At 33.5% G+C, this 27,592-nt stretch overlaps 2 protein-coding genes and 2 pseudogenes across 5 annotated transcripts; 2 read left to right on the top strand and 2 right to left on the bottom strand.

The window, feature by feature from the left end:
• The window catches only part of LOC120154252, a 40,147-nt pseudogene extending 31,236 nt beyond the window's left edge, over positions 1-8,911 (bottom strand).
• Positions 8,912-11,479: 2,568 nt separating this feature from the next.
• LOC120154711 (transcription factor-like protein DPB) lies at positions 11,480-16,004 on the top strand. Of its 4 annotated transcripts, none has more exons than XM_039166380.1 (9): positions 11,483-12,007; positions 12,393-12,469; positions 12,679-12,722; positions 13,507-13,569; positions 13,718-13,864; positions 13,949-14,017; positions 14,225-14,323; positions 15,108-15,178; positions 15,421-16,003. In XM_039166380.1, exons 1-9 carry the CDS (start codon positions 11,745-11,747, stop codon positions 15,650-15,652), a joined length of 1,065 nt encoding a protein of 354 aa, XP_039022311.1. In that variant the 5' UTR covers positions 11,483-11,744; the 3' UTR covers positions 15,653-16,003. The 4 variants fall into 4 exon arrangements, with proteins under 4 accessions (XP_039022317.1, XP_039022311.1, XP_039022306.1 ...); XM_039166375.1 differs by having other exon boundaries at positions 12,390-12,469; positions 13,721-13,864; XM_039166369.1 differs by having other exon boundaries at positions 12,390-12,469.
• A 3,046-nt stretch (positions 16,005-19,050) lies between these two features.
• Positions 19,051-21,646, top strand: LOC120153055 (zinc finger protein 593-like). Its single transcript, XM_039165074.1, has 5 exons — positions 19,051-19,152; positions 19,264-19,372; positions 19,508-19,570; positions 21,427-21,530; positions 21,561-21,646. Exons 1-4 carry the CDS (start codon positions 19,068-19,070, stop codon positions 21,527-21,529), a joined length of 360 nt encoding a protein of 119 aa, XP_039021005.1. The 5' UTR covers positions 19,051-19,067; the 3' UTR covers position 21,530; positions 21,561-21,646.
• A 2,402-nt stretch (positions 21,647-24,048) lies between these two features.
• LOC120154236 lies at positions 24,049-27,314 on the bottom strand (annotated as a pseudogene).
• Positions 27,315-27,592: the final 278 nt, after the last annotated feature.

The following is a 27,592-nucleotide window of genomic DNA, read 5'->3' as shown; positions in this document are numbered from 1 at the left end:
GTAGTCTGGTTTTCTCAGATATATCCTCTTCTCAAGACTCTAAGGCCTCATATTTACCCACCCAAAGCTCCTGGGTAATTGACTCAGGAGCTACATACCACATGACTGTTCCTTACACAGATTTACCACTTATACACCCTGTCCTAGCAATAAAAAAATAACGGTTGCAAATGGTACTATGATAACATTGGCTAGTCAAGGAGATATTGTTATAAGTAAAACCCTTACATTGAAAAATGTCCTTCATGTACCAAAACTATTCACTAACTACTATCTATTGAGAAAATAACCAAAGACACTAACAACAGTGTTCTTTTTTATCTTACTCAATGCATTTTTCAAAAACAATGAACGAGGAGGATGATTGGACGTACTAAATAATTAAATGGCCTATATTACCTTTAAGACCCCAACTGATAAGTCAGTGCCCTAAATTCCCCACCTCTTTCACTTTTATCAGAATCTAAAACCAATAAACACCAAATGTGGCTTTATTATCTCTTCCTTGGTCACCTATCCTTTAAATTTATAAAGCTTATATTTTCTTCTTTGATCAAATCCTTAAATATTGAAGAATTTTATCGTGACATATGGGAACTTGCAAAGCATAAACATACCTCTTTTCCAGTGACTAATAAAAAAAGCCTCAAACCCTTTTACCCTTATTTATAGTGATGTTTGGGGACCATCCACTATTCCAAATATAAATGGGGCTCGATGGTTTATCTTATTCATAGATGATTATACCCGAGTATCATGTATATTTCTTATGAAACAGAAATCGAATGTAAGCTCTACTTTTAAAATCTTGTGTACCATGATTAAGACTCAATTTGGGCATACATAAAAAGGTTTTGATCAGACAATGATATGGACTATTTCGACCAAGTCCTATCACTCTATTTTCAAGAGAAAGACATCATACATGAGTCCTCTTGTGTGTAACCCTCAACAGAACGGTGTGACAGAAAAAAAAGAAGGGTCATATCCTTACCATAACAAAAGCCCTTTTGTTTAAAAAAAATGTCCCTAAATAAAATTGAAGGGAAGCTGTGTTAATTTCCACCTATATGATAAACATACTACCCACTAAAGTCTTTGAATCTCAAATTCCTATTCAAATTCTAACCGGTTTCTTCCCAAATTTTAGTCCCTCACTTAACTTTAAACCTAAAATATTTGGTTGTGTTACCTTTGTTCATATACACTCTCAAACTAGGGGTAAGCTTGATCCAATGGAATTAAAATGTTTCTTTGTTGGTTACTCTTACACTCAAAAAGAGCACAAGTGCTATCATCCACCTACAATGAAACACTTCATTTCTACTGATATCACTTTTGCAGAAAATGAGAACTATTTTACTTACCCTTATCTTCATGGGGAATTTCATTCGGGGGAAGATAAGGACATAGATTATTTTCTACTTTTGCCTATCATTAACTTTTTTAGCACCAGCTCAACAACCTAGTCCTATCCAACAGTCTATTTTTGACCACCAACCTACCACTATACAATCTGATCCTAACACCCCTCAGATAAAGACTCAGGACACTACTTGTGCTATACTGGTCTACTCAAGGAAAAAGGCACTGTTGCAGGTTCAATCATCATCTTCCTCTCTTATACAAACTGAGGTAACTACTGAACCTATCTCTGATCTAAATACCACTAAAAAATCTGATTTTGCTTTTGATCATAATGATTTTGATTTTCCTATTGCAATTAGAAAAGGAAAAAAAACTTGCACCACAAAAAATCCTCTTTTCCTATTTATGTCCTACATAAACGTTTCTCACAACCACAAGGCTTTCCTTACTTTCCGAGGCATTAGAAAATGAGAATTGGAAGAACACCATCCAAGTTGAGATGGAAGCACTTGAGAAGAACAAGACATGAGACTTGGGGAAACTTCTAGAAGAGAAGAAAATAGTAAGGTGCATATGGGTGTTTACAGTAAAGTACAAGTTGGATGGTTCTTTAGAGAGGTACAAAGCAAGGTTAGTAGCTAAGGGGCACTCTCAAACCTAAGGGATAAACTACCTTGAGATATTCTCTCCTGTTGCAAAGATAAACACTATGAGAATTTTATTGTCATTAACTGCCAATCATGAATCAATAATGAAAACTACAGCAGTATGACATTAAGAATACCTTTTTACATGAAGATCTTGATAAGGAATTTTACATGGATATCCCACCTAGATTTTTTTCAAGTGTTGGGAATACATTTTGCAAAATAAAAAAAGGCTTTGTATGGGTTAAAGCAATCTCCAAGAGCCTGGTTTGGAAGGTTTACCAAAGTGATACTGAAACTAGTCTACAAATAAAGTTAAGGTGGTCATACTTTATTTGTAAAATATTCTTCTTTAGGGGGTTATTGCTTTATTGGTTCATGTAAATGATATTATCATTACAAAGGATTATTTGAAATGATTGATGACCTAAAGAACAGTTTGGTGAAGGAGTTTAAAGTAAAGATCTTGGAAGACTAAAATACTTCTTTGATATTGAAATGGCACACCCTAGACTTGTTAAAAGAAACTGGCAAACTACGGTGTAGATCATCATAAATACCAATAGAAGTTAATCACAAGCTTGAAGATACAATAAAGGATGTGACAGTTGACAGAAGCTCATATCAGAGACTTGTGGGAAGATTAATTTACTTATAATACACCAGACCAAACATTTCCTACACAGTTGGAGTTGTGAGCCTATTTATGCACAACCCTAAATAATCACACCCAAGGGTTATGACTCAAATTCTACAGTATTTGAAGGGAACACCAGGTATAGGAATTTTATTTAAAATGGCAGGAAATTTGACTTTGGAAGCTTATACTAATGTATACTATGCAGGGTCCATGGTTGATGGAAGATCAACTTCATGATACTGTACCTTTATGGGATGAAATTTAATGACATGGAAAAGCAAAAAACATAATGTTGTAGCTAGATCAAGTGCAGAAGCTGAGTTTAGAGCAATGACACTTGGGATTTGTGAATTGTTGTGGCTAAAGATTATTTTGGAGGATTTAAAGATCGAATGGGAAGGGTCAATGAAGTTGTGTTGCGATAATAAATCAGCAATTGATATTGCTCATAATACAGTTCAACATTACAGGACAAAACATGTTGAAGTGGATAGACATTTCATAAAGGAGAAACTTGACAGTGGACTAATTTTTACTCTCTATGAAAAATGTACCAACAACCATTAGGATCATTCCACAAGAGTAGAGAAAACGTGTGCCACAAGAGTAGAGAAAAATCATGTCACAAAGACAGAAAATCTTATTCAGAATTAAAAAGACTCAAGCAAAAAAGATAAAAAAATAATATAAAAAAAGAGAACTAATAGTCACCGGTGCTCGACAACCCCCGATAAAATTGGTGTCATTGCCGGCTAAACAAAAATCAAAGAGAAAGAAGATGACGAGACAAAAATATTAAAAGAAAACTAGATTCAGTGACAATTTTTTTAGATTTAAAAACCATCCCAAGTTGCATAAGATAGCCTTCTCATTTGAGTTAATTGTATAAAAAATATTTAAATTATAAAATTTTATTTTAAATTAATTTTTAAATTTAAAATATTTTATTTTTATTCTCAAAGCATTGCAATTATTTCAATCAAATCTTTCTAACTGTTCTATTAGATCCATATTGATGATACATGTCATCATCTAATTAAAACCACATTTTGATAAAAGAAAAATCAATAAACCACTTTAACTCTCAAGATTCAAACTTATAACCTATAAAATGCTTTTAAAATAGATCATCAATAAATCATTTTTATCTTCGAAAATTATATGATAAAGGTAATATAAGATTATCAATGACAATTATTGGAAAATTTTATAGTAGATGTCACACACCGAAACATACCACTAAAGCGACGTACCAAAATACACCACTAACTAAATTAAAATAGGGTAAAATTATAAATGATCATCAAACTAAGATAAAATGATCTTTTTAGTCATTCAACTTTTTTAAAGCTATAAAATAAACATTAAACTTTAGATTTTATTAATGACATAAGTATTGATCATTAACTATCATTAAGAGATGATATAGCATTTTAAATTTGATACAAAATATCTTATTTAGTTCCTCAATTGTGACTAAAATTTACTTTTAATATTTTTTCAATATTTTTAAGTAATAATTTCAAAAAAAATTAAAATAATATATTTTTAAAATTGAATTTCAGAATTTATTGTTGAAGTTATAAATACATTTTTAAATTATATTTAAATTTATTAAACAAAAGTTAAATAATTGAATCACATTGCATAAAAAAATTGACTTCACTTTTTGATAATTAAAATTGTTAGATCTTGAAAATTGTAAAATATAAATTTTACAAATTTAATCATAACTAAAGAAAAATTATTTATAAAATATTTTTATGAATTAACAAACTCATAAAGTTATAATTTTAAAAATAAATTGTGAATTTCTATAAAATTTTTAAAAATTGTATTTTAGAATTATTACTTACAAATGTTAAAAATTATCAAAAATACAATTTTATTTATAATTAAGAGAGTAAATGAGATTATTTTATTAATTTAATATATCACTCCACCCCTATAATGACAACTAAAACTGTTGTATCTATTTTATAAAAAAATTAAAGTTCAATATCTATTATATAATTTTTGAAAGTTTAATATCTAAAAGAATATTTTAACATAGTTTAGTGACTATTAAAAAGTTTTATCTTACAAAAATAGTGGATTAATCTTGAAGCAGTCCCTGAATTTTTAATATTTACTTAACAAGGACAATTTAATTAATTGTGTGTTACATTGTGTTCCATTAGTTGTGTGTTTTATATGCATTGTAGACTTATTCAGTAATTACTATTCTAAAATACAAGGAGTTAGTAAATGGAACATTTTTAAGTAAATATTATCCATGAAATTTATTGTTTTATCAATTTAATCCTTTTAAATTAAACTTGCCCATGACTCGGATGGCTAGCCAACCTGATTCAAATGTAATTTAAGCAAATCCATAAATATAATTTTATTTAAATTTAATTAAAAAATATATAAACGTTAATATCAATTATTTTTATTATTATTAAATTAGAAATAGATAATGTGGGTGGGACATCAAATTCCAAGCTTGAACTTGATTTTTTTATAGTTTGGGTGATTAATGGATAGTGGTTGTTTAAAATTTTTATAACCAATCGATAATGTATATACATCTTGCAGACTTAGCTGCTCGAATCTAGAATCTCTAATGAGATCAAAATTTATTTTTATCACTGATGTCACTTAATAAATTCCCTAACTTGATTTATTCCCAAACTTATTTTTTAAAACAAGGCCTTAACTTAGCCCGATTCATTCGAAATAAAATACTAAACATAAAAGGTTCGTTCTATATTCGTGCACATGTATTTTTTTTATTTTGAATAATTTATCGAAAATGATTATTTATAATTTGTCACTACATAAACTTAAATATATATATATATATATATATATAATTTTACTAGTAATATGTCTTTTATTTTCGAAATTTGAAACTATCAAGTGGTTTAGGAGTAAGTGGAATATTATTTTGCTTAGAAATTTTAGATTCAAGCAGTTATATTTATATAATGTATAACCTCACCCTAAACTATAACAAAATAATAATTTAAAACCTTATTTAATATATTAAGTATATTTTAAATAAACAAATTAGATGGAGTCCGTGAGTTCAAATGAATAGGTACGAAGTTGTTCCAATTTAATTAAAATTCAAAAGTTTTGAGAATATAATAATATTTTTTGTTAGCATAAGGTGATTAGAATGTACTATTTATTTAAGAGATTTTTAATCATTTGATGATAAATGTTTAAATATCCCTACAAACAGCGTGCTCTAATTCGAAACCTTCAGGATAACAATCATTTTTAATCAATAAAATTATTTAGTTAGTATGGAATAAAATAATAATAAATACTTGATGGAAGAAATTTTTATTCTAATAATCATATTTAAATCGATGGAATTAATGTGTGTCGAGACTGTTAAATAAATAAATGAGGAAGTTTGTGATTTACACGAAGCAACATTTATCGAGTATTTGTATTTAGTAAAATGTAGTTTTGATTAGGGGTGTTCATGGTCGGTTTGGATTGGTTTTTGGCTAAAAAATTATCTGATCTGAAAGTATAAATGTTTGCGGTTTGGATGTTTCTAAAAAATCCGATTCGATCTGATCCAATTAAGTGCGGCTTGATTCGGTTTGGATTTGTACGGTTTTTGGATTCTAATTTTTCAAAATAATTCAAAGCAACAACACTGCCTAAGGGGACCAAATAGTTTCACCATTTCACATCCTAAGCTAACATCGATCGAATAAACACCGTTGATGAACAGTAACCCAAGCCACAAGCATCCGTATTGCAACAAATCACAGTTTAGATAAAGAAAAAAATACAATAAACTCCAACAGATTCCAAAACAACAACATGCTCCAAACAGCAACTCCAAATAGCAGCTCCAAACATCAACATGATCCCAAACAGCTCCAAACAACATGATCCAAAGTCAATTGTATGTTTAAAGAAAGACATCCAAATAAAAAATAATCAATATAACTATTATTAAGAAAAACAACCAATTAAAAATATGATACCAAATCAAAACTAATCAGACTCCACATCAGATTGTTATTCATTTAGTTGTGGGATTGGGGCAAGATCTACAAATATTTAAAATATAACCAATTAGTATGATAAGTTAAAAACAAATACACTACTATGAGGTACAATAAAAATACCTAGCTCAAGCTTTTCTAAATCCTCAACGAGCTCTTCAACATCAGTTGATATTGGGAAGGATCGACACCAATTTTGGGTGCAAATCAAAGCCTCAACAATCTTTGGTGTAAGAGAGCTCCTATAACAGTTAAGTACTCTACCTCCTGTGCTAAAAGCAGACTCTGAAGCAACAATAGACACAGGTATTGCCAAAACATCTCTAGCTATTTGGCCAAGAATGAGATATTTGGTAGAGTTCACTTTCCACCAATTCAAAATGTCAAAATTAGGATTGCTTTTTTTCTCCAATGTCTCCATGAGATACAAGTTTACTTCATTTTTATTCAAATTCTCACGAAGATCCATGTCTTTTTCAAACTCAATAGCAAGCTCATAATCAATTGATTCTATGTTTATTGTTCTTTTTTCATTAGATGATTAAACACAAGTTTAAAGCTGCCATTGATTAGCAAAAACCTATACTTCTCAAACATTTCATGCAATTCCTCTTTCACCTTTTGACTCATAAATTCAACAATATCTTTCTCATAAATCTTGTTCATTCCCCACTCAACAAAGCGAAACTTATTACAAGGATCAAGCACCACAGCAACAAAAATCAACATATTCATATTTTTCACATTCCCTCGATACTTATCATATTTAACTTTCATTTTTTTCAGCCATCATTCCAAGCATTAGATCATCATTTTCTATCATTTTTTTTAATGTAATCAAAGTCAAAACATGTTCATTGAAATATTGGGAAGAGATAACATATTTGGAACCTGAAACTTTTTCAGTTATATCAAAAAATATCTTCAAGAATTTAACAAGGCATCTTGCAGTTTCTCAATCTTCATTATTTGGAATACCACTTTGTAACATCACATATTCAACACATATTTCCCCCAATCTCTTAAACGCCTTTTGGAACTTTAAAGCACTTTCAAGCATCAAGTAGGTGGAGTTCCACCTAGTAGGCACATCTAATTGCACAATACTTTTATCTTGTAGCCTAGTTTCCTTAATGCAACTTCTAAACTTATCCATGCGACCAAAAGATGCACAAACATATCTAATTGCATTCCTAATTTTACTAATTGAATAATTCCACTCTTTCAATCCATCTTGAACCACAAGATTCAAGATATGAGCACAACACCTAACATGCATATGTTCTCCTTTAGATGATGTGTATTCCAATCCTCCATTCTACTTTTCAAATAAGAGATTGCAACATCATTAGAGCTAGCATTGTCAACTGTGATAGTACAAACTTTACCTATTTACAACTCTCTAAGCATTTTTCAATTTTTCTACCAATTATCTATCCTTTATGATTTTTAATTGGACAAAAACTTAGAATCCTCTTATGCAACTTCCAATTTTCATCAATAAAATGTGCAGTGAGACAAAGGTAATTCATATTTTGAACAGAAGTCCAATAATCAGTTGTGAGAGATACACCTTGATGTGTGTGATTAAATAAACTTTTCAATTTTTGTTTATCACTTATGTAAAGAGTCCAACAATCCCTAGCAGCTGAAATCCTCCCCGAAATTGGTAGCTTAGGTTGCACAATACTCATAAAGTAACGAAATCCCTCCCCCTCAACAAACTTGAAAGGCAATTCATCCACAATTATCATTCTAGCTAGTGCTTGTCTTCATGCATCAACATCAAAATGAACACTAGTCAAAACAATGCTACCTCCCTGCCCATCTTCCTTTTTCAATTGTTGAAAGAAAAGAGTTTTTTTATGAGAATCACGAGTCTCTTTGGGAAACTTTTTACAAAGATGCAACAAATGGTTTATCATATTACTTGTACCATTTTTGTGAGAATCTAATGCATAATACTGTGCACACCAATTATAAGAAACTCTACTTTTTGTGCTACAGGAGAGATCTTTAGAAAAATGATCCCAAGCCCATGATCTAGTATTCCTACAATATTTTTTGTTACCTTCATCTTTAGGCTCAGGATTCTTGGATGTAGGTTCATCCGTAGCTTTCTTTTTCCTTTTATCCTTTTCAACTTTAGAATATCCCTCTTTGTTTTCATCATGTGCCTCTTCCAAGTTAGGTACTTCATTAGTTGATTTGCTAGACTGCACATTTGTAGCTTCCATTCTATCACTACTGTCATAGTTTTGAGCTTGCATCAATATATAAAAACCAATTAGGAAATTGATGATGATGATACTATTAAAGACCAAAAAGGAATGAATGAATATAATTCATTCATGTTCTTAAGGGAATGAATGACTATCTCTTCCATGTTGCAAGGGTTGATTAAATGTAATTCTGTGACTGTACCAAGTCAACAGAATAAAATTGAAAAATCAAAAAAGGGTTGATTAAATGTAATTCTATGTACTAATGGTGATACAAACAACATTATAACAATTTAAAAGTGATACAAAGAACAATGGAAGGCCAAGAAGAACCAGAAAATATCAAAAATAGAAATCACTTTTCTAAACATTTAGTGTACTGGTAATGTGCATCAAAGCCTAAGGTCTCCACCAAAAGAAATACTAGACTTAGGAAGCAGATTCAGATAATAGTGTTGAAATAATTAAACAAGATAAGGATCTATTAACTTGGCCTACATATTCAATGTCGCATAAAACAATTATAATTATTCAATTATAGATCATTTTATCAATATGGTTTAAACAATGCAGATTGGTAATGAAATAGAACACACTGATACATGTGCAATCAAGTAGGCTTGACATTGGTTTCATTCAACTTTTTTTTAAGAATCAGTGAACATATAGTATTTTGTTTTTTTGTTAATGAATTTGTATCAGCTTTTCTTTATATTTTGGCTCAGCCACACATAAAGTCGTAAGCTCTGAAGAACAAAAAAGGTGCTGCAATTGTGGTAAAGATGTTAATTACCTATGATAATACAAGGTTAGACCAAATCAATCATAATTAACTATGATTTAATTTGAAAATTAATCAAAAAGGTTTGGCCATTAATGTTCAGTCATACTTTTTCTTACTTCTCTCAACTTTTCATTTGTTTCCCCTGCCACCAATGACAACCATGTCAATCCAATTTGTAATTGTATCAAGCTTAACATCACCATTCAGAACAATTAAAATCATACATTTAGATAAGAACCACAAGGCTAATAGAATGATGACATGCAAATGGAATCAACACATTCTAACAAGATAATTATGTGCCCAACTAGCCACCAAAAGATGCAATATATTCTTCCATTAAACTATCTTAGTGGGACCACATTTGCAAGAAGATGGCTTTAACTGAACTGAGTGAAGATTAAATCCTACAACAAACATCTTACTAAGAGTTAGTTTGTGCTCTTGTTCTTTTAATGATCTTGATCAGACCAACAATCCCAACATTTGTTTCCCTAATGCTATATAAGTTACGAGGTAAGGCTGTTAAGCTTTAGAAATGAAACAGATAAAAAGAGGGTCTATAAGGTGAGAGGAAAAACTGAAACTCAAGGTAGAGAGTAATTTATTATTCTTTCAAAAAATAAAAATGGAGGAAAATGAAGGCAAGAGGAGATGGACGGAAAATCATTTTCCAACAAATGCAATTGAAATTACCCTTCCCCACCCCTAGTCAACAAGAAAATAAGAAAAGATCAACCAGGGTTCTTTAATCTAAAACATTATTACATAGAGAAAGTCTACATCCAAATGGTACATGAATTAAAACTTAACCTCAATAGGAACTCAGCATTGGTGTTTTTTTTTCATCGAAAAAGGTTGTAATTACGAGACAAACTTACTTGGGATGAAGGATCAAAATTCTTGATGTAATCCGATGCAGACTGTTTAAGAAACTACAAGACAAAATTTGACAACAATGTAATCTCTCTCAAGTATGGGAATTACGAAGTAACTATAATCAACTAGACATACATTGGGAGCAAAATCAGACTCCGAGTGGAGGGAGCAAAATCGTGATGGAGTGAGGGGTGCAAAATCGCGACTGGGCTGTGAGTCGAGGATGATGCGGAGGCAGAGTTGTTTCAACACTTGTAATTGTCACTAGTTGTCTTCTCTCTATCTTGTTACTGGTCTCCGATCACTCAACTAATCTCGTTTGGGTTGTGAGTGAGGGGCTGTGCTCGAGGAGGATGAGAAGAGGCGGAGTCGAAAGTGGGCTAGGGTTTCAATTTTTGGCCAAGAACTTGAAACGGTGTCGTTCTGCGTAAAGAGATAGCCATTTATTGTAAGAGACTGCCGGTTCGATTCGGTTTTGATCGGTTCCGGATTTCCAAACCGAAACCGAAACCGAACCGATCGGTTTTTAAAAAAACCAAATACACTAAATCATTTTCGGTTTCTTCGGTTATCGTTTTTTGGATCGATTTTTGGTTTTTTTTTTAATTGGATTGGATTTGAACACCCCTTAATTTTGATGATGATGCATTTCGTCGTTCAAACAACATAAAGCAAAAGAAGTCAAAGTTTTTAAAATCTTTAATTTCTGACTTCAAAAAAGCTTTAATTGTGCTTTGAAATTAAAAACCACTCTGACCTAATTGAATTAGATTTGTGAAAATTTGCGTAAAATCTAATCCATCTGAACTTTTTTATGAATCCCCAAACCCAAAATTTGGGCCATTTGATGACCCATCCACTTAATCCCACTTTTTATTATTAAACAAAAACCAAACCCTCGCAAATAAAATTTTCCCTCTTCTCAGTCACCTTCATTTTCTGCTCTTCGAAGACTTGGAAGTGGAAACCCCTTTTAGCTAATAAGAGTCTTTTTTCCCTCAATCTCATAGTTCTTTTTCCTTATTTCAGGAATATAATCAAACAGATAGAATAATTTTTGGCGCCAAGCGTTTACTGACTATGCCCATTGACTTCTCTTCATCTCCGGTTACCACTTTTGTTGACATCTCAAAACCCCCAAAGTTCACTTAATTTTTAATTTCTGGGTTTGGTATTTTTTTAGGTATGGTAGCTGGTGATAATACAATTCAAAACAACAACTACCAAGAACATGGAGATAATGACCCAACTAAGAGAGGTGCTTCTAGGTCGTGGGGCACCACCGTTTCAGGTCAATCCGTTTCCACTAGTGGCAGTGTTGGCTCTCCTTCCAACCGGAGTGAGCTGGCTATGGCTACGCCTGCGAGTGAGAGCACTTTTTTAAGACTGAACCACCTCGATCTTCACGGAGATGATGCTGGATCTCAAGGTTCTCAAGTTGTTGCCGGGTTAGTGCTTTCTTTTTAAGCACCCTTTTTCTTGAGTTTGTGATTATTATGTTGAATGTAGGATTTAATTGTGGGTTTTTGAAGAAAGGCGGTGGGGTCCGGGGTAGATTGAAACAAAGTCTTTAATTTTGCTTTCATAATGTAAAATTGTGCTTGTTTGTGGTTCAATTTGGTAAATATTTTTGCATTATGCTTGAATTGGAGATTATTTGTTGGCTATAATAGGAAAGAGGGGAATCTTTTGAACTTTTTGGTGACTGCAATTGGATTGGTCATACTGCTTATCCTAATGCAGTTGTCGGAACTGGTCATTCCACGTTTTCATAATGATAACGGATAGGAGTAACCCTTGAATTTAACTAATTGGCAACTTCATTTGCAGTAGTAAAAAGAAAAGGAGAGGTAAACGTGCGGTTGGAGGTGATAAGAGTGGCAGAGGGCTCCGTCAATTTAGCATGAAAGGTTTTGTTCACACTTTTTTATTTTCCTTACCCTTAAAATGTTGTGATTTTTGGCTAATAAAAGATTGCATTAAAAGCATAATTGTATACTGTTTCATGTGATAATTGCTTTGTATGTGCTTGTTATTCTGCCATGGGTATTATAGATGAGTTAGCAGTTGTGGCTTAGCTGTCTGATTTCTTGTTTGAACTGTCTTTGGTTTCATCCAGTGTGTGAAAAAGTGGAAAGCAAGAGAAGAACCACATACAATGAGGTCAGTTGATTTCTGTCCGTTCTTTAATTCATGTTTGTTGGTTTTGGTAAGCTTATTAATAGTCACTCCATCAGTGCTTACGGTTATGTATGCTCTAGCCATTTTGGCAGAATGTTCTAAAGTTTTCCCTGGATTTATTGTTTCCATTTATATGATATACTCAAAAGTTTTTTTTTTTTTTTTGATATTGCATTAATGGATTATATATATGTTGTCTAACCAGGGTCCAAACTAGTTGTGCATTTGACTCGTCCTTATAGGTTAGATTTGCATGCCATAACTCTGAATTGCAAAACTGTATACTTGTAAGATATAGAATATTTTATATATCACTCCAAAATTGCCATGTAGAAGCTTCTAATGTGCAAATGAGATACCAATGAAGAGTAGACTTGGTAAATTGGTGATTTCTTTCTTAGCAACCTATATGTTCTACACTGATTTCTTAAGAATTACAAATTTCATGTTTATCATTGTGATTAAGTGGTTTTGTTATTTTGGGCGTCCAACTAAGCCCCATTATGGATACTTATAATTCATGTACTTTTCAAACTTTTAGGCAGAATGATACTGTTTTTCTCTTTCAAATTGAAACCATACCATTATGTGTGATTCTTAAATGCTAGTATTTTGTACTCATGCTAGCAAACACAGACTTGCCTGCACTTGGATTTGTGCCTTCGTTTTCTAACATATGAAAGGGTTGGAAAGTTGCTACTTTGTCTGCTTATAACAATTTATTTATATGTCCATGTCTATATCTGAGAGTGAAAGTTTTTCCCAGGTGGCAGATGAACTTGTAGCTGAATTTTCTGATCCAGGCAGTAGTGTAGCGTCACCTGATCAGGTTTGCAACTTTTTTGGACCTGTCAAATATTGGATTCCTTGATCTCTACAAGATACACTTCCACCTTTTACCCTAAGAGAGTGAAAATAACTGTATTGGACCTCCTTTATTCGTTTTTTCTTTTTTAATTTATTTTCATATCTAACAGCAGCAGTATGATGAGAAGAACATTCGGCGAAGGGTTTATGATGCTCTTAATGTACTAATGGCAATGGATATTATATCTAAGGATAAAAAGGAAATACAGTGGAAGGGACTTCCTCGTACTAGCTTGAGTGATATAGAAGATCTAAAGGTGAGAATTCAGCTCCATTAAGTAGGTTGGATCTGCTAAGGATAATATTGAGCTTACCAAGCTCCTCTAATTAAACTTATACAGACTGAACGGCTTGGACTGAGAAGTAGGATTGAAAAAAAAGCTTCCTATCTGCATGAATTGGAGGAACAGGTAAGTATAGTGCACTTTTCAATTTTCACTTATTTGTATATGAAATTGCTTTTAGCTTCCCCTTGTGTTGAGAGTTCCCATTTTTTCTGTCATATAGTTACTGCATATATACATAGAGAGAGATGTTTAGGACATCAAGTTTCATATGGCCCTTAACATGCCATCAGTTGTTCATGTACTTGGGTTTCTCCCCCCCCCCCCCACCAGTTTGTAGGTCTTCAGAATTTGATACAACGGAATGAGCAGTTGTACAGCTCAGGAAATGGTCCCAGTGGTGGTGTGGCTTTACCTTTTATCCTGGTGCAGGTTTGTTATCTTCTCAAGTCTTTCATTCTTGTATGGAATTAGAACTGCCACTCATCTAAGTTATGCGATGATTTTTGTTTATTAGGCAAAATTTTATTATCTCAGCTCCCTCAAATAATTGTTTGTGTTTTTATGAACCAACTTCTTCTGCTGTTTGTTACTCTGTTCATGATTCTCTGTTTTTCTGTTTAATTAAAAATGTATGATCAGCCAACTTCTCATGCTATCTGCTACTCTGCTTCAATTTTTTACTTCATTAAAGTTTTTGACTAAGTCCTGTTATTTGTTAAGATCTGCATCTAATATATATATGTTTATTCTTAATTATTTTCCTTTCTATAGCCAATATTTGTTTCTTTTGTTAACTTTGTTTCAGCTTTAAAGTTTCTTGCCTGTAAATCAGCTTTAGATCACGTACTTGATGACGTAAAACTGAGAACTCTACAATGTCTTTTTCTACTTGACAAGTGGGGAACATGTTAATGGATTTGTATGCTTATTTCCATTTCTTCAACAAGAGTTTTGGAATGCCCATATTAATAGTCACAAACTCACAATTGCATTATCAAACCTTTGGTTATGCATCTATCTCACTTTTCATAACTCTTTAACTGCAAGAAGAAAAAGAAAGCGACATAATGAGGTTTCTTCATTAAGGCTAATAGGCTATCACAAGGCATGTACATATTGAACACAAAGTGTGTGTTTTTAGTTATTTGGACTCTTCCATAGATCCTGAGGTTTTTTAATTTCTCTTCTTTTTCTTGTCATCCGGAAATTGTAGACACGCCCTCATGCAACTGTTGAGGTAGAAATATCGGAAGATATGCAGCTGGTGCATTTTGACTTTAATAGGTAAGATTTTTTAAACTGTTATAGTAACTTGCAGTATCCATTCAACGTCATTTGGTGTGTATTTTGATTCATTCTAAACTAGTTTAGAACAACTATGTTTTCTTGTGTTGTGATGGTAAACCAAGGCATCCCAAAGAGAGGGAATGGAATGGTAGCTGGGGTAGTGGGATAAATTATATAGTTTGATTTATTTATTGCTCGCCTTTATTTTTACCTTTTATCTTATTGTGTTTCCACTACAGCACTCCATTTGAGCTCCATGATGACAATTATGTTTTGAAGGCCATGAAACTCTGCGAGAGACCAGAGAGTGGTGAAGCCACACACCATTTTTCTGCAGATGGTGAAGGCGCTAGCATGTCCACAATGTGCCAACAACAGATCCTTCCTCCAATGACAAGCATGCCGGGTAGGCCTCCTACATCACCGCCGCTCCCCGGAATATTAAAAGCACGTGTGAAGCATGAACATTGATAGTCGAGTTCCATGCCAAGCACCATTGAAAACAATCCATTTGTACATTGTGTAAAGTAATTTGCCAGAATCCTCCCCTGTAAGATCGCCTTCATCTCATAAAATTTTACCCCACAATAAGCCAGATGACTCCAATTTCTCGAGGGGTTTTCGTAGGACATCGGTTCAGGCAAGTCCTTTCAGCTTTTACATAGTCAGTAATCAGCTCTTGTAATTGTTTTTTTATCCTATTTTCCCTTGTTATTTTGACCTCACTGTAGTAGAAATGACCTTATTTTGTATTAGAGTGTAGAGGTTGGTTACCCATTGCATACAGAATCATAGAATGAACTAGTTTGTTTTGTTTTTTAAACTGCGTTTCCCATATTAATTCTTGGTGAAATTACAAGGTAGGTAAGCGATTATTATACAGTCAATTCATACTCATTGATACTAGAGGTGCACATTGGGTTTATTATTCACCCTCAATCCAATGCTTTCCCTAGTAAAGCACCCTCAAGTGTATGTATAAAATTTCTCTCAAAGTTGTGCTCAGTTCCACGACCTATGAGAGGAACATAGGCCTGTAAATGAACTGAACGTTCAGCGAAGCGTTTATGAACCGTGCGGCGGGAAGTTCGTTTATGTGCGTTTATTTATTAAATGAACGAACATGAATAAGATTTTGTGTTCGTTTAATTAAATGAACGAACATGAACATAAGACTCGTTCGTTCATTTACGTTCGTGAATGTTCATTTATGTTCGTTCGGTTATGTTCGTTTATGTTCGTTCGGTTATGTTTAACCCAATCTTCTTAAATCAATTTTGATGACCAATTTGTAAGTATCTTAAAAATATTAATTAATCTGATATTCTAATGATCAACTCCATAATTAATCTAATTTTATTTGAAAAATCCAACAATATTAACATGGTTTAGTTCTTTTTGAACGATCTATAAGCTGAATACCCAACACCGTCAACATCCACTGCGCTAGAACCCTATGTGACTGCGCCATCAGTTGGTTATCCGATGAGCAAAGAGGAGTCCCAGAAACTGGTTGCTTTCAAAACCAAGTCCAAAGGTGATGGATTCCAGAATAGATGTTAAGTATTAAACACCGTTTCTTCTACTCAAATAATCTTCTTTTCTTTCATATATAATAGAGTATTCGAATTTACAAGTAAATAGTGATCAACCAGCAACTCAAGTCAGCTTACTATGAACTCAAGAACCCAATAATGGTAAGGTCTTATTTCATAGGTTGAGAAGTTCTTTAACGTGTTTCATCAAACAAATTTTGTGTGCCATCTGGATATGGAAGTTTAGCCAATCTACTTCTCTCATCTCCCAATTTTCAACTTCTACATAGTACGAAGCTAAGGACATGTTTGTTTGATCCCCAAGGATTAAGGTCGGCAATCACATGAAACACAATCTGTGTTCATCTCGACTGTTGTTGAAGGAGATATGAAGAAAGAAAGTGGAGGAACGTTATGCAATCCCACATCAGTAGCAAACAAGCAGCTCGAGGTTGGTAACTTATATAAAAGATGGGGGAGAATAGGTTTAAGCATCTTTGCGCTTGGGGCAATGTCGAGTTTGAATCGAGCTCAGAATCAAGCTTCAATCGAGCTCGAGTCTCGAGTTTTAATCGAGCTCTTAATTTTTTTTGAGTTCGAGCCTTTTCGAGTTCGAGTCGAGTTTCAATATTATATTTCGAGTTCGAGTCGAGCTTGATAATTTTAAGCTCGCGAGTTTTCGAGTCGAGTCGAGTTGACTTTGAAAGTTTTTGAGTTCGAGTCGAGCTCAGCAATACTCGAGCTCGACTCGGCTCGTTTACACCCCTAGGTAGGATCTCCAACGTTTATGTTCGTTTATGTTCGTGTTCATTTATGTTCGTGTTCGTTTATGTTCGTGCGCGTTTATGTTCGTTTATTTATTAAATGAACGAACATGAACAAGTTATATTCCTTAATAAACGAACATGAACAAAAAAATTGTTCGTTTATGTTCGTGTTCGTTTATGTTCATTTATTTATTAAATGAACGAACATGAACATACCTCCATTCGTGTGCGTTCGGTTCGTTTACAGGCCTAGAGGAACAACTGGAGCTTTCTTTTCGTAGTCTACATAGGTTGTGAAATTGTTAAGTTTTACAAGAAATCTTCAGTTAATCTGATATCTTCTCATAATAAACTCTAAAAGAATCTCTCACAAAGGGCAAGTATAAAAGAGAAGTTTTATATTCTCATCCTTGGAATTATAATTATTCCTCAAGTATTCCGCCTCCAAGAAAAACACTTACATTTAAGGTTTAATTGAAAATTTAAGGGTTTTTTTTTGTTTTTTTTTTGTTTTAAGTGTTTAATTTTTTTTAATGTTATATTCCGTTATTGTTTTTAGATCAAATCATTAATCCTTGTTTAAAAATGTCACACAACAACAAATGCATGACATGTGGGTTAATTTTTTCTTATTTATCTAGGATAAGTACAAGATAATATATGTTTAAAGATAATTCTCATCCATTTGATATTAAAACCTCATATCATTGATATTTATGATGCTTGAATCCAAGATCTTAAGGAATAACAACCATCATCAGTCGTAGCCCTAGCTATGAGTTGAGTCGAATATAAATCTTAAATATTAGATTTTAAAGTTTACTCAAATTATAAATGAGTAATCAATTTGTAAACTTAACCGATTAATTTGATCTTTAAACAAGTTTAACTAAAAACATAAACACATTTGAAAAATGGACTACATTCTTCAAAGAAAAAAAAACATCGACCACACAATCATGATGAGACGATTATATTAGGGTAAATTGTATGTTTAGTATTTCAACAATCACTTTTTATTTTATTTTGGTCATTCTACTATTATTTTTATTTCTATAAATCGTACCTAACATTATATTTTGATAACCAATCATTAAAATTTTAACATAATCGTTGATATGACATTTAAAAAAAATCAATGATGATGTAGCATTACCTTATGACGAGAAGTCAATTTTTTTATTGGTGGGTGATCAAAATGAAACCAAAATTAAGTATGATTTTGAAACAAAAATAACTAGATGATCAATGTAAAATAAAATTTGATAATTAGGGTACTAAACATGTAGTTTACCTAACATTTTATAATGAAAATGATATAAATAAATTCATGATTTCCATCAACCAATTCTTCTAAGCATGGGCTTAAAGACAAGGTAAATAAAGACGAGGTTTCAGGCAATAACAAAAGATTATGCAACTAAACGACATCGTTCTTTACGTTACCAGTCGAATAAAATCCAAAGACAAGCCCATTGATTCTCTTTTTCAACTAGGGTTTTACAAGGAGTATGCTACAAAACCCTAAATCCCCTAATCGCAGTCAAAAGCTATTCAAAATAATTCCAGTAGGAAGAGAAAACAATGGGAGGAAAATGCCCAAGCAGGAAAGTAAAGAAGCGAAGATATTCTCACAAAACAGCTCGCCGCGACAAGTTCCTCCTCAAAGATATCCTTTTTTTTTTCAGTTTAATTGAATGAAAATTTCCTTTCTTATGATAAAAGTTTATTCTCATGCAATTATTTATTTTTCCCCTTAACGGGGAAATTCTTGATTCACGTGATGACGCCGTTTATGACGAGCTGCAAAAGGGTGATTCCGAGAAGAAACCGTTGCCTCGCGATGAGGATTTGCCTGGAATGGGTCAATATTACTGCTTACACTGCGAGTAAGTACAATTTGTTTATGAATTTAATTTTTTAATTTGCTTAAGCTATTGTTTTTGTTTCTGTAAAAATGAAAATTGAATTCTAGTCTGCCATATTTTAGATATGTTTCAATATATTTCTTTTTACTTATTCAGCCGATATTTTGCGAATTCAACTGTGAGAGATGAACATTTCAAGACGAAACGACACAAAAAACGGTGAGCAATTGTTTTCATGCTCTTATTCTTGGCACTGTATCTCCTTTTGTTTTTAGCTACTAGAGGTTTTATGCTGGGATTCAAATAGCGGCTGCGTCGCTGTATAATGGCCGTTATATTGTAGCACCGTCTGTTACTGTTATTGTCCAAAATAGTGGTGTGAAGCGGATTCACACTAATAGCCGGCAATGGCAACATAATGGCTAATGGCTGATCGCGGTGATAATGGACTGTTATTGCCGTTTTTTCCCGTTAAACCAAGTCAACAACACACCAAGTCAAGAACAAGGATTCAATCATTCAAAACAAAAGAAAAAATAACCCAATTGAATAAATACCTGATCATCTTGTTTCTTGCTTCTTCCTTTAACTGCTTATTCCTTGTTTTTCTTTTGGTGTAACATGCAAAATTTTGAGAAAAAAAAATTTGGGTATTTTCAGTAGGAATCGACGTAGAAAGAAAAGTAAGTTTAAGAACTTAAAAAATAAACAAGAAAATAGACGATTTTTTTTTAAAAAAAAATTAAAATCAATTTTCTCTTATTTTTGTTTTGCCTTTGTCCCCTTTCTCACGCAAGCATGCCATAGAAGAAGAAGGGATTTGGGGAGTTAATAATTTTTTTATTTTATTAATGTTTTATGTTTTAAATAACATTTTTTTTACTTTTAATGTTTTGGTTTTGGACCAAAACAGACCCAATAATTTAATTAGATTTGGGTTATAAGCCTATAGTATCGGTGGGTTTTCTTTTAAATAAATGATGGCTATTTTTAATTTTATGAGTTTTAAATTATTTTTTTTTATTTTGGTAAATGAATAATAATGGGTAATTTTATGGGTTATTTTTTTTAAATGGGTTAAGATTTATTTGTGAGATTGAATGTTCAATTTAAATTTTATACACTAAAATTATTTTTATAATTTAGTATTCTATGCAATAAGCTTATTTTTTTCATTATTGGTAATGATTATTATTTTTATTATATTATTGATAATAGAAGTAATGGATTGTTTATATTTCTAAATTCTAATTCTATTTTCATGTTTCTTGTATATAAATAATGGGTAATTTTATAGGTTAATTTGTTCTTTTGTAGTTTTAAGATTTCGATAAACATTTATTTTTTTAGTAACATCTAATTGTTGCATTGAAAACTTTGTGCAGCTCCCACTCCACGTTGAACTCAATTTTTAAAATTTATGTTCACGTACTAATAGAAGTTTATATGTGTTAGAAATCTCTCTAAAAATCATTAAAAATGATTTTTTATAATTATAATTATTATATTTTATAATAAGTTGTGTAATTTTTTAAAAAAAATTCACGTCCGTGATACTCGTAGTGAGCACGATAACATCCGTTATGTCCGCAACCATGATAAACGCAACGCGATCGAAAATGTAACTGCGACCGCAATTTAAATCTCTGGTTTTATGCTTATAGCCATCATTTGTGTTATGAGTTCCAAGTGTTGTCGAGAAAATTTTGTTGTTACAGTGTTTAGCATAAATGTTTGCAGAATCTGAAAGAGCTAACATTATATATCACAAGTTCTAAACATTATGTTTCATGGTCTTACTAAACTTGTAAGCACATTCTTAGTTGGAGTATTGCCAAATTTACTTTGATTTTCTTGTAAAGTTGCTTCCATTTTCGTTTCTTAAATCTTCAATGAAGATGCGAATTTGACAAGTGCCTTTTATTTCTCCATATTTGCAAATTGCAAATATGAATCTGAAATAGATTGTCGCAACTTAGATCTGCCAATGGGCTAAAAATAAAAACTGCTTGCTTTTAGCATATCTTGAAAGATGAAAGGATGTTTTTGTTTGATGTATGCTTTCTCGGGTTCAGTTTGAAGCTGATGTTGGGGCCTGCACCACATACTCAACTTGATGCTGATTTGGCTGCTGGGATGGGCATGCCAGATAATGGACCAACATTAATGTCAATGTGAGCAATGCTTGTTTGGCTCCATCAACGATGTTCATTGTTCTGTCAATCAGTGGGTGAAGTTAGAGCTCCTGATTGCACATGAAAGGTCCACCGTTCCTTGAGAACTGATTGCCTTTCTGCTTTAGTGATAGAACCCATCTTGTTTCTGTATTCTAATGCTTGCCCGAACAAGTGGTTTCATTTTTTTCCCCGTTACGATGATGAATGACTTGTCGGATTCCAGTTATCCTATGAACTAGTATTTGTTTCTTTCTGGTCGGGTTGATGATGCCAGTTCATAGAAATATTCAATAATAAGTAGTCCTATAAACAAACTGAACGTTTAATGAACCGTTCGTAAGCTGTTTGGCGCGAACTTCGACTATCGCAACCAACTTGGAATAAATCGTAACGCGAACTTGGACTATCGCAACGAATTAGGAATAAATCGCAACGCGAACTTCGACTATCGCAACGAACTTGAAATAAATCGCAACGCGAACTTGGACTATCGCAATGCGAATATGTAAATCGTAATGCGATAGTCGAAGTTTGCGTTGCGAAACTGGAAACTGATTTGCGATACCGGAGATCACGTTGCGATTTAGTTGGTCATTTTGGCAAATCTAAAAAAAGTTGGTTAAAATCGTATATTATAAGGCATTTTTGGTCACTGAGGTTATTTTCTCTTCTTTCATTTCACGATAGATTGAAAAAATATATCCTAAATGCTATATAGGGATGGGCATGAGACCCGAATCCGACAAGTTCTGACCAGACCCGATTGGGTAGGATTTTTTTATAAAAAAAAAATCGGGTTTGGGTCGGGTCGGGTTTAGGGTGAAAAATACCCGACCTGACCCAAAGAAAATATATAATTTTACCTTATATATTTAGGAATAATTATAATAATATCTCTCTATATATTATTTTTTCAATTAAGTTATTGTTTTTATTGAATAAAAATAATTTTTTATTATTTGCGGTCGGGTTTTTAAGTTATATATCGATTCGGGTGGAAACTTGTTTTGGTCGGGGCGGGTCGGGTCGGGTAGAGGACTCCTTGTTCTCGGGTCGGGTGGACCAAAAACTCGACTCATGCCCATCCCTAATCGTTTAAGGTTCTGTATGTTTCACGGAAGAAAGATTTCGAAAAATGAGTTTCATAAAATGAATTATGTCTTGGAAAACGTTTTCTGCAAATTATTTTACAGTGTTTGAATGATGTTGTGTACATCATTTCCCATCGGTCAGTAAATGTTTTACAAATTATTTATTAAAAATATCAAACATTATAAATATTATTATTTATTTAAAAAATAATTTATTTAAAATGTTATAAATAAAAATATTAAGATTATTTATTTTATTAAAATATAATTATTATAAATTATATTAATTATTTATTAAAATAAGAATAATATATTATTAGTTATGTATTAAAATAATAATATTATTAAAATATTAAAAATTATAATATTAAAATAAAATTATTATATTATATTTTAAGAAGTATGCTTTAAATATTCAATAATTTAATAATATTTTTTATAAAATTAATAAATAATATTTAATTTACTAATAATTTATTATATATTATTAAAAAAGTATAATATTGTATATTATAATAAGATATTTATAACATATATAATATCATCTAGAAATATAATTTAATAATTAATATTTTTAATAAAATAATACTAAAATAATATATTAATATTTAACATGTAAAATAATAATATTTGCAGTGTTTATGCTTTAATGTGAAAAGTTCGTAAAATAACATACGAGAGATCATACCATAAGTAATTTTTCAGAAAATGCAAAAGAAATTTAGTTAACTATGAAAATGAATTAGATTGACCATTTGTTTTCAGCCTGGAAAATAAGGAAAACATTATCCATAGACCTAATTACAAGGAAACAAACATACTTTAAATTTATGTTTGTTTATCATTTTAACGAACGGACATGAACAAGCATAGACAATAATGAATAAGGAGAAGAAATTATGTTGGTTTAGTTGTTCGTGGTCATTTGTTTGTTAAGTTATAGTTAAGCGAACGAATATGATCATACCCTCTTTCGTGTTCGTTTGATTCATTTACAAGCCCAATCATAATGATAAGTGCTTGTCATTAGCGGTATTTCTTACTTTCTATGTGGTTATTGATCCACAGTACTTAATACACCACTTCCTTGTTGCTTGAGGAATATTTATGAACCTTAACTAGTGCTGCTAGATATGATACAGGAAAGTGTAGTTTGTTAAGCAAGTTAAGAGATTCGCAGTCTGCATTAGGTATTTCTTCATTGTATCTTCTTGTAGGGTAGACATTATGAAGCATATCCAAGCTAGAAATGGAACAGCATGCTCCTCTCAAGGAACTACAGTTGTCATTATCATTTCTTTAAAAAGATACATGGAATGCAAGGTTAAAAAAAAGATAATGAACATCTATTATACCATATTCAAACATTAAATCCAGAGTAAACACCCAAAAAAACCTTAAGGGGTACATGGAATATACCCCTTTTGTCTACTAATTTCTTGAAGTTAATCCACTAGCCTTCTCTTTCATCGGCATCTTTGGCTTTTACCGAAGAACTCGAACCTGAAGTTATGCCAACCACTTGGCTGTTTGTAAACCTTTGCAATTGTATCATCCGAGCATAACACCCATCAGGATAGTTCTTTAGTAAATGTGAATGGGATCCTTGCTCTGCAACTTTTCCTTCATCAATCACTGCAATTACATGAGCATTCCTAATTGTAGATAACCGATGAGCAATCACGATCGTAGTTTTACCCGAGCAAGCATGCTTTAGAGCCTCTTGGACCGAGCTCTCAGATTCGGCATCAAGGGCACTGGTTGCTTCATCGAGCAGCATAAGCTCCGCTTTTCTCACAAGAGCCCTTGCAATGGCAATTCTCTGTTTTTGTCCCCCTGAAAGTTGAATCCCTCTCCCCAACAAACGTTTTGTAACCATCGGTCAATGAGGATACAAACTTGTGGGCGTTGGTTAGTGTAGCTGGCTCAATGATATCTGGGCCTCGGTTGCAGATTCGGACCCATAGGCAATATTTTCATAGATGGTGGATGCAAAGAGGCAAGGCTCTTGTGGAACAATTGCAATGTGTTTTCTCAGGGATTTGAGGTTGTACTTCCTAATGTCTTTGCCATCTATCATAACACGTCCAGATGAGAGGTCATAGAATCTTTGTATAAGTGCAATCACCGAGCTTTTACCGCATCCACTCGGATCAACATCTCCATGAAGATGGTCTGGAACTTGTGTGGCAACAGGGTAATCAGGCTCGATCTTGGTTTTACGGTCAAGTAGATCAATGACTGACCGCATGGCTTGACCTCCCTTGATGAAGTCAGGAGCCAGGGTCAATGTTTCCGCTGCACCATTGACGGAGACCATGAGAATCATAAAGACTCGGATTGTTTTCGAAAAATCAGAGATCCCATGCTTCACAAGCCATGAAGCATACCAAAGACCAGGTGCATAAGAAGCAATATAGTGCAAACTGAGCGACCCCGAATCCGCTTCCTGCAATTTGTCCTTTTCAGAAGCAGCGTTTCAGAGGAGTTTGAAGGCTCAAAGAGAAAAGGCCAATGATTTTGTTCTCCGAATTGACGGCAGCTACAGTTCTTACATTGGCAATGGCCTCTCCAGCTAGTTGAGTGGCCTTGGCATGTGCAGCTTCTAGATCTCTTGAGAAACCTTTAGAAACATTTTCTGTTGAAAATCCAACAAATATAGGTTATTGTGAGGTAAATGATCAGCTTTTAGACAAGATTAGTACTTGACGATGCCATGCTTGAGTGCAAAGGATCAGTTTTAGAAACAAACCTGCAAAACAGTTACTGCTACAACCACAGGGAAGACTGCAACGAGGACGAGGGCAAGGCGCCACTGCAAAACAAAACCAGCAGTGCAAGCAACAAGCACGAGTGCTGTGTTCTGCACAATAAATGAAATCCAGTCTCCAATGGCTGATCAGATATTGTTGGCATCCAGAGCTAACCTTGCTGCGATCGTAGCACTTTCATTTTCTTCCTGATCAAACCATGCCATTTCATTTTTCAATATTGCCGCCAGCGTCTTTTTGCGCACACGTTTTGTGAGGTTTTCTCCCACAATATCCCAAAAGGAATGCTGTAGTGTGTTGAAGAGAAGGGCAGCTGATGATAGTCCGATTAACAAATAGCAGTATTTCCTGATTTCCCTGACCACGTAAGCATGGTCCGGGTTGGAGTAGACACTGAGCACGGCACTTAGAACATATGCAAAGAAAGCACTAAGGGATCCGCTGATAACGGAGCCTATAGAACCAACTAAATCATAAACCCATTCTGGTGAATTCATTTTCACAAGGCGCCAGAAGGAACTTGCTTGCTCCTTGAAGGCAAGCTTTTCCATTCGGTAACTAGGGTGGAATCGGTCGAGGGAAAGGCTAAAATCAAAGTAGAAAAGTCGGAAAGCCTGCGTAAATTTGGAGATCGACCATATGATGAGTTCCGGGCAATGATCGGTGAGCTTACTGAGTTCCTAGCACTAGAAGGCCAGCAGAAGAACCATGATAACAGATAACATTCTAAAAGACGCAAGGCTTCTCGAGATACAAACAAACATATGAAAACTTACGGAAGCTACCTTGCACTACTTTTTCAAGCATTGTTAATGGCAGTTTCATGTGCTGCCTCTTGCATTTGAAAGAGTTTGGCATAGGCACCGTTTTCTCCTTTGGCAATGAGCTCATCATGTGTCCCAATTTCTGAAACACTCCCCTCCTGGAGTACAGCTACAAGATCCGCCTTCCGAATGGTGGAAAGACGATGAGCAATTACAAGAGTTGTCCTCCCAATAATAAACCGATCAAGGGATTCTTGGACTACCGTTTCCAACTCGCAGTCCAGTGCACTAGGTGCTTCAACCAAGAGCAAGATTGCTGGATTCTTCAGCATTGCCCTGCTATAGCAATTCTCTGCTTCTGCCGCCTGAGAGTTGAAGTCCTCTCTCCCCAACCTACCATTTTCATATATTAACTATTTGGTGAAATGCAAAGCAATAATTAAATTGATACCAAATGAACCATCTTCGAGTATCTAAACCTGAGTTTTGAAACCGTCTCTGGAAGCCTCACAATGAATGAATGGGCATTAGCCACTCTTGCAGCTTCTTCGATCTAGATTTCATTTTCATCAGGCCTCCCCAAAAGAATGTTTTCTTTAATTGTGGTTGCAAAAAGTGCAGGCTCTTGGCTCACAAGTCCTATTTGTTGCCTCAACCATCTCAGCTTTAATGTCTTTATGTCATGCCCATCTAGCATCACTTCTCCTACACAAAGCACGTTAATTAACCCGACTTTCCGATCCTAAAAGCTATGCTACCTGATTTCTTAGAGAACATCGAATACATATATGCCTTTGACATGGTTTACCTGAGGTGAGATCGTAGAATCTCTCAATGAGGGAGACCATGGTGCTTTTTCCCGAACCGCTGCTTCGCACCAAAGCTATGGTTTTTCCAGAAGGAACACATAGGGAAACATTGTTAAGGATCTTTACATTTGGCCTCGAAGGGTATGCAAAATCCACATTTTTGAGCTCAACTAGACCAGTAACCGATTCCAACTCCAAACCCGAGTCTCTGTTCCAATCGATGCTAGGCTTATGATCAATAACACTGAAGATTTTCGCTGCTGCCACTTTGGCCTTTGCAAATGCAGACAAGCTTGGTGCAGACTGCCCCAATCCCCTATCAATGTAAATGGTTGTCTTTGAGCAAAACATGAACAAAAACAAAGTGAAAAGGAAGAGCAGAAACAAAGTACTCACAATCCGTCGATCATAACCGCGAACATGATGGCATTGGCAAGCCCTCCACTGGTGTAATGATGCCTAACCAGATAACCACCGTACCAGAGAAGAAGAGCATAACAGCAAAAAACAACAAAGTAAGTTGCCCCTAATCCCATTCCCTTTGCAAAACCAGATTTATAACCAATCTTTTGTGCAACTCTCAGTGCTGAAGAGTAGGCTTGTAATGCCCTCGATTCACCGACGAAAGC

Source organism: Hibiscus syriacus, unplaced genomic scaffold (genome assembly GCF_006381635.1).
Source record: "Hibiscus syriacus cultivar Baekdansim isolate YM2019G1 unplaced genomic scaffold, ASM638163v2 tig00002840_pilon, whole genome shotgun sequence".
NCBI lineage: Eukaryota > Viridiplantae > Streptophyta > Magnoliopsida > Malvales > Malvaceae > Hibiscus > Hibiscus syriacus.
The sequence above is the reverse complement of the archived record's forward strand: the minus strand, read 5'-3'. Positions and strand labels throughout refer to the sequence as shown.

Coding starts and splice junctions, on each gene's coding strand:
- LOC120153055 (XM_039165074.1), top strand. CDS start 19,068: ATGGGAGGAAAATGCCCAAGCAGGAAAGTAAAGAAGCGAAGATATTCT. Junction 19,373..19,507: donor TATTACTGCTTACACTGCGA/GTAAGTACAATT, acceptor TTACTTATTCAG/CCGATATTTTGCGAATTCAA. Junction 19,571..21,426: donor ACGAAACGACACAAAAAACG/GTGAGCAATTGT, acceptor TCTCGGGTTCAG/TTTGAAGCTGATGTTGGGGC.
- LOC120154711 (XM_039166369.1), top strand. CDS start 11,745: ATGGTAGCTGGTGATAATACAATTCAAAACAACAACTACCAAGAACAT. Junction 13,570..13,717: donor GTGTAGCGTCACCTGATCAG/GTTTGCAACTTT, acceptor CATATCTAACAG/CAGCAGTATGATGAGAAGAA. Junction 14,018..14,224: donor TGCATGAATTGGAGGAACAG/GTAAGTATAGTG, acceptor CCCCCCCACCAG/TTTGTAGGTCTTCAGAATTT.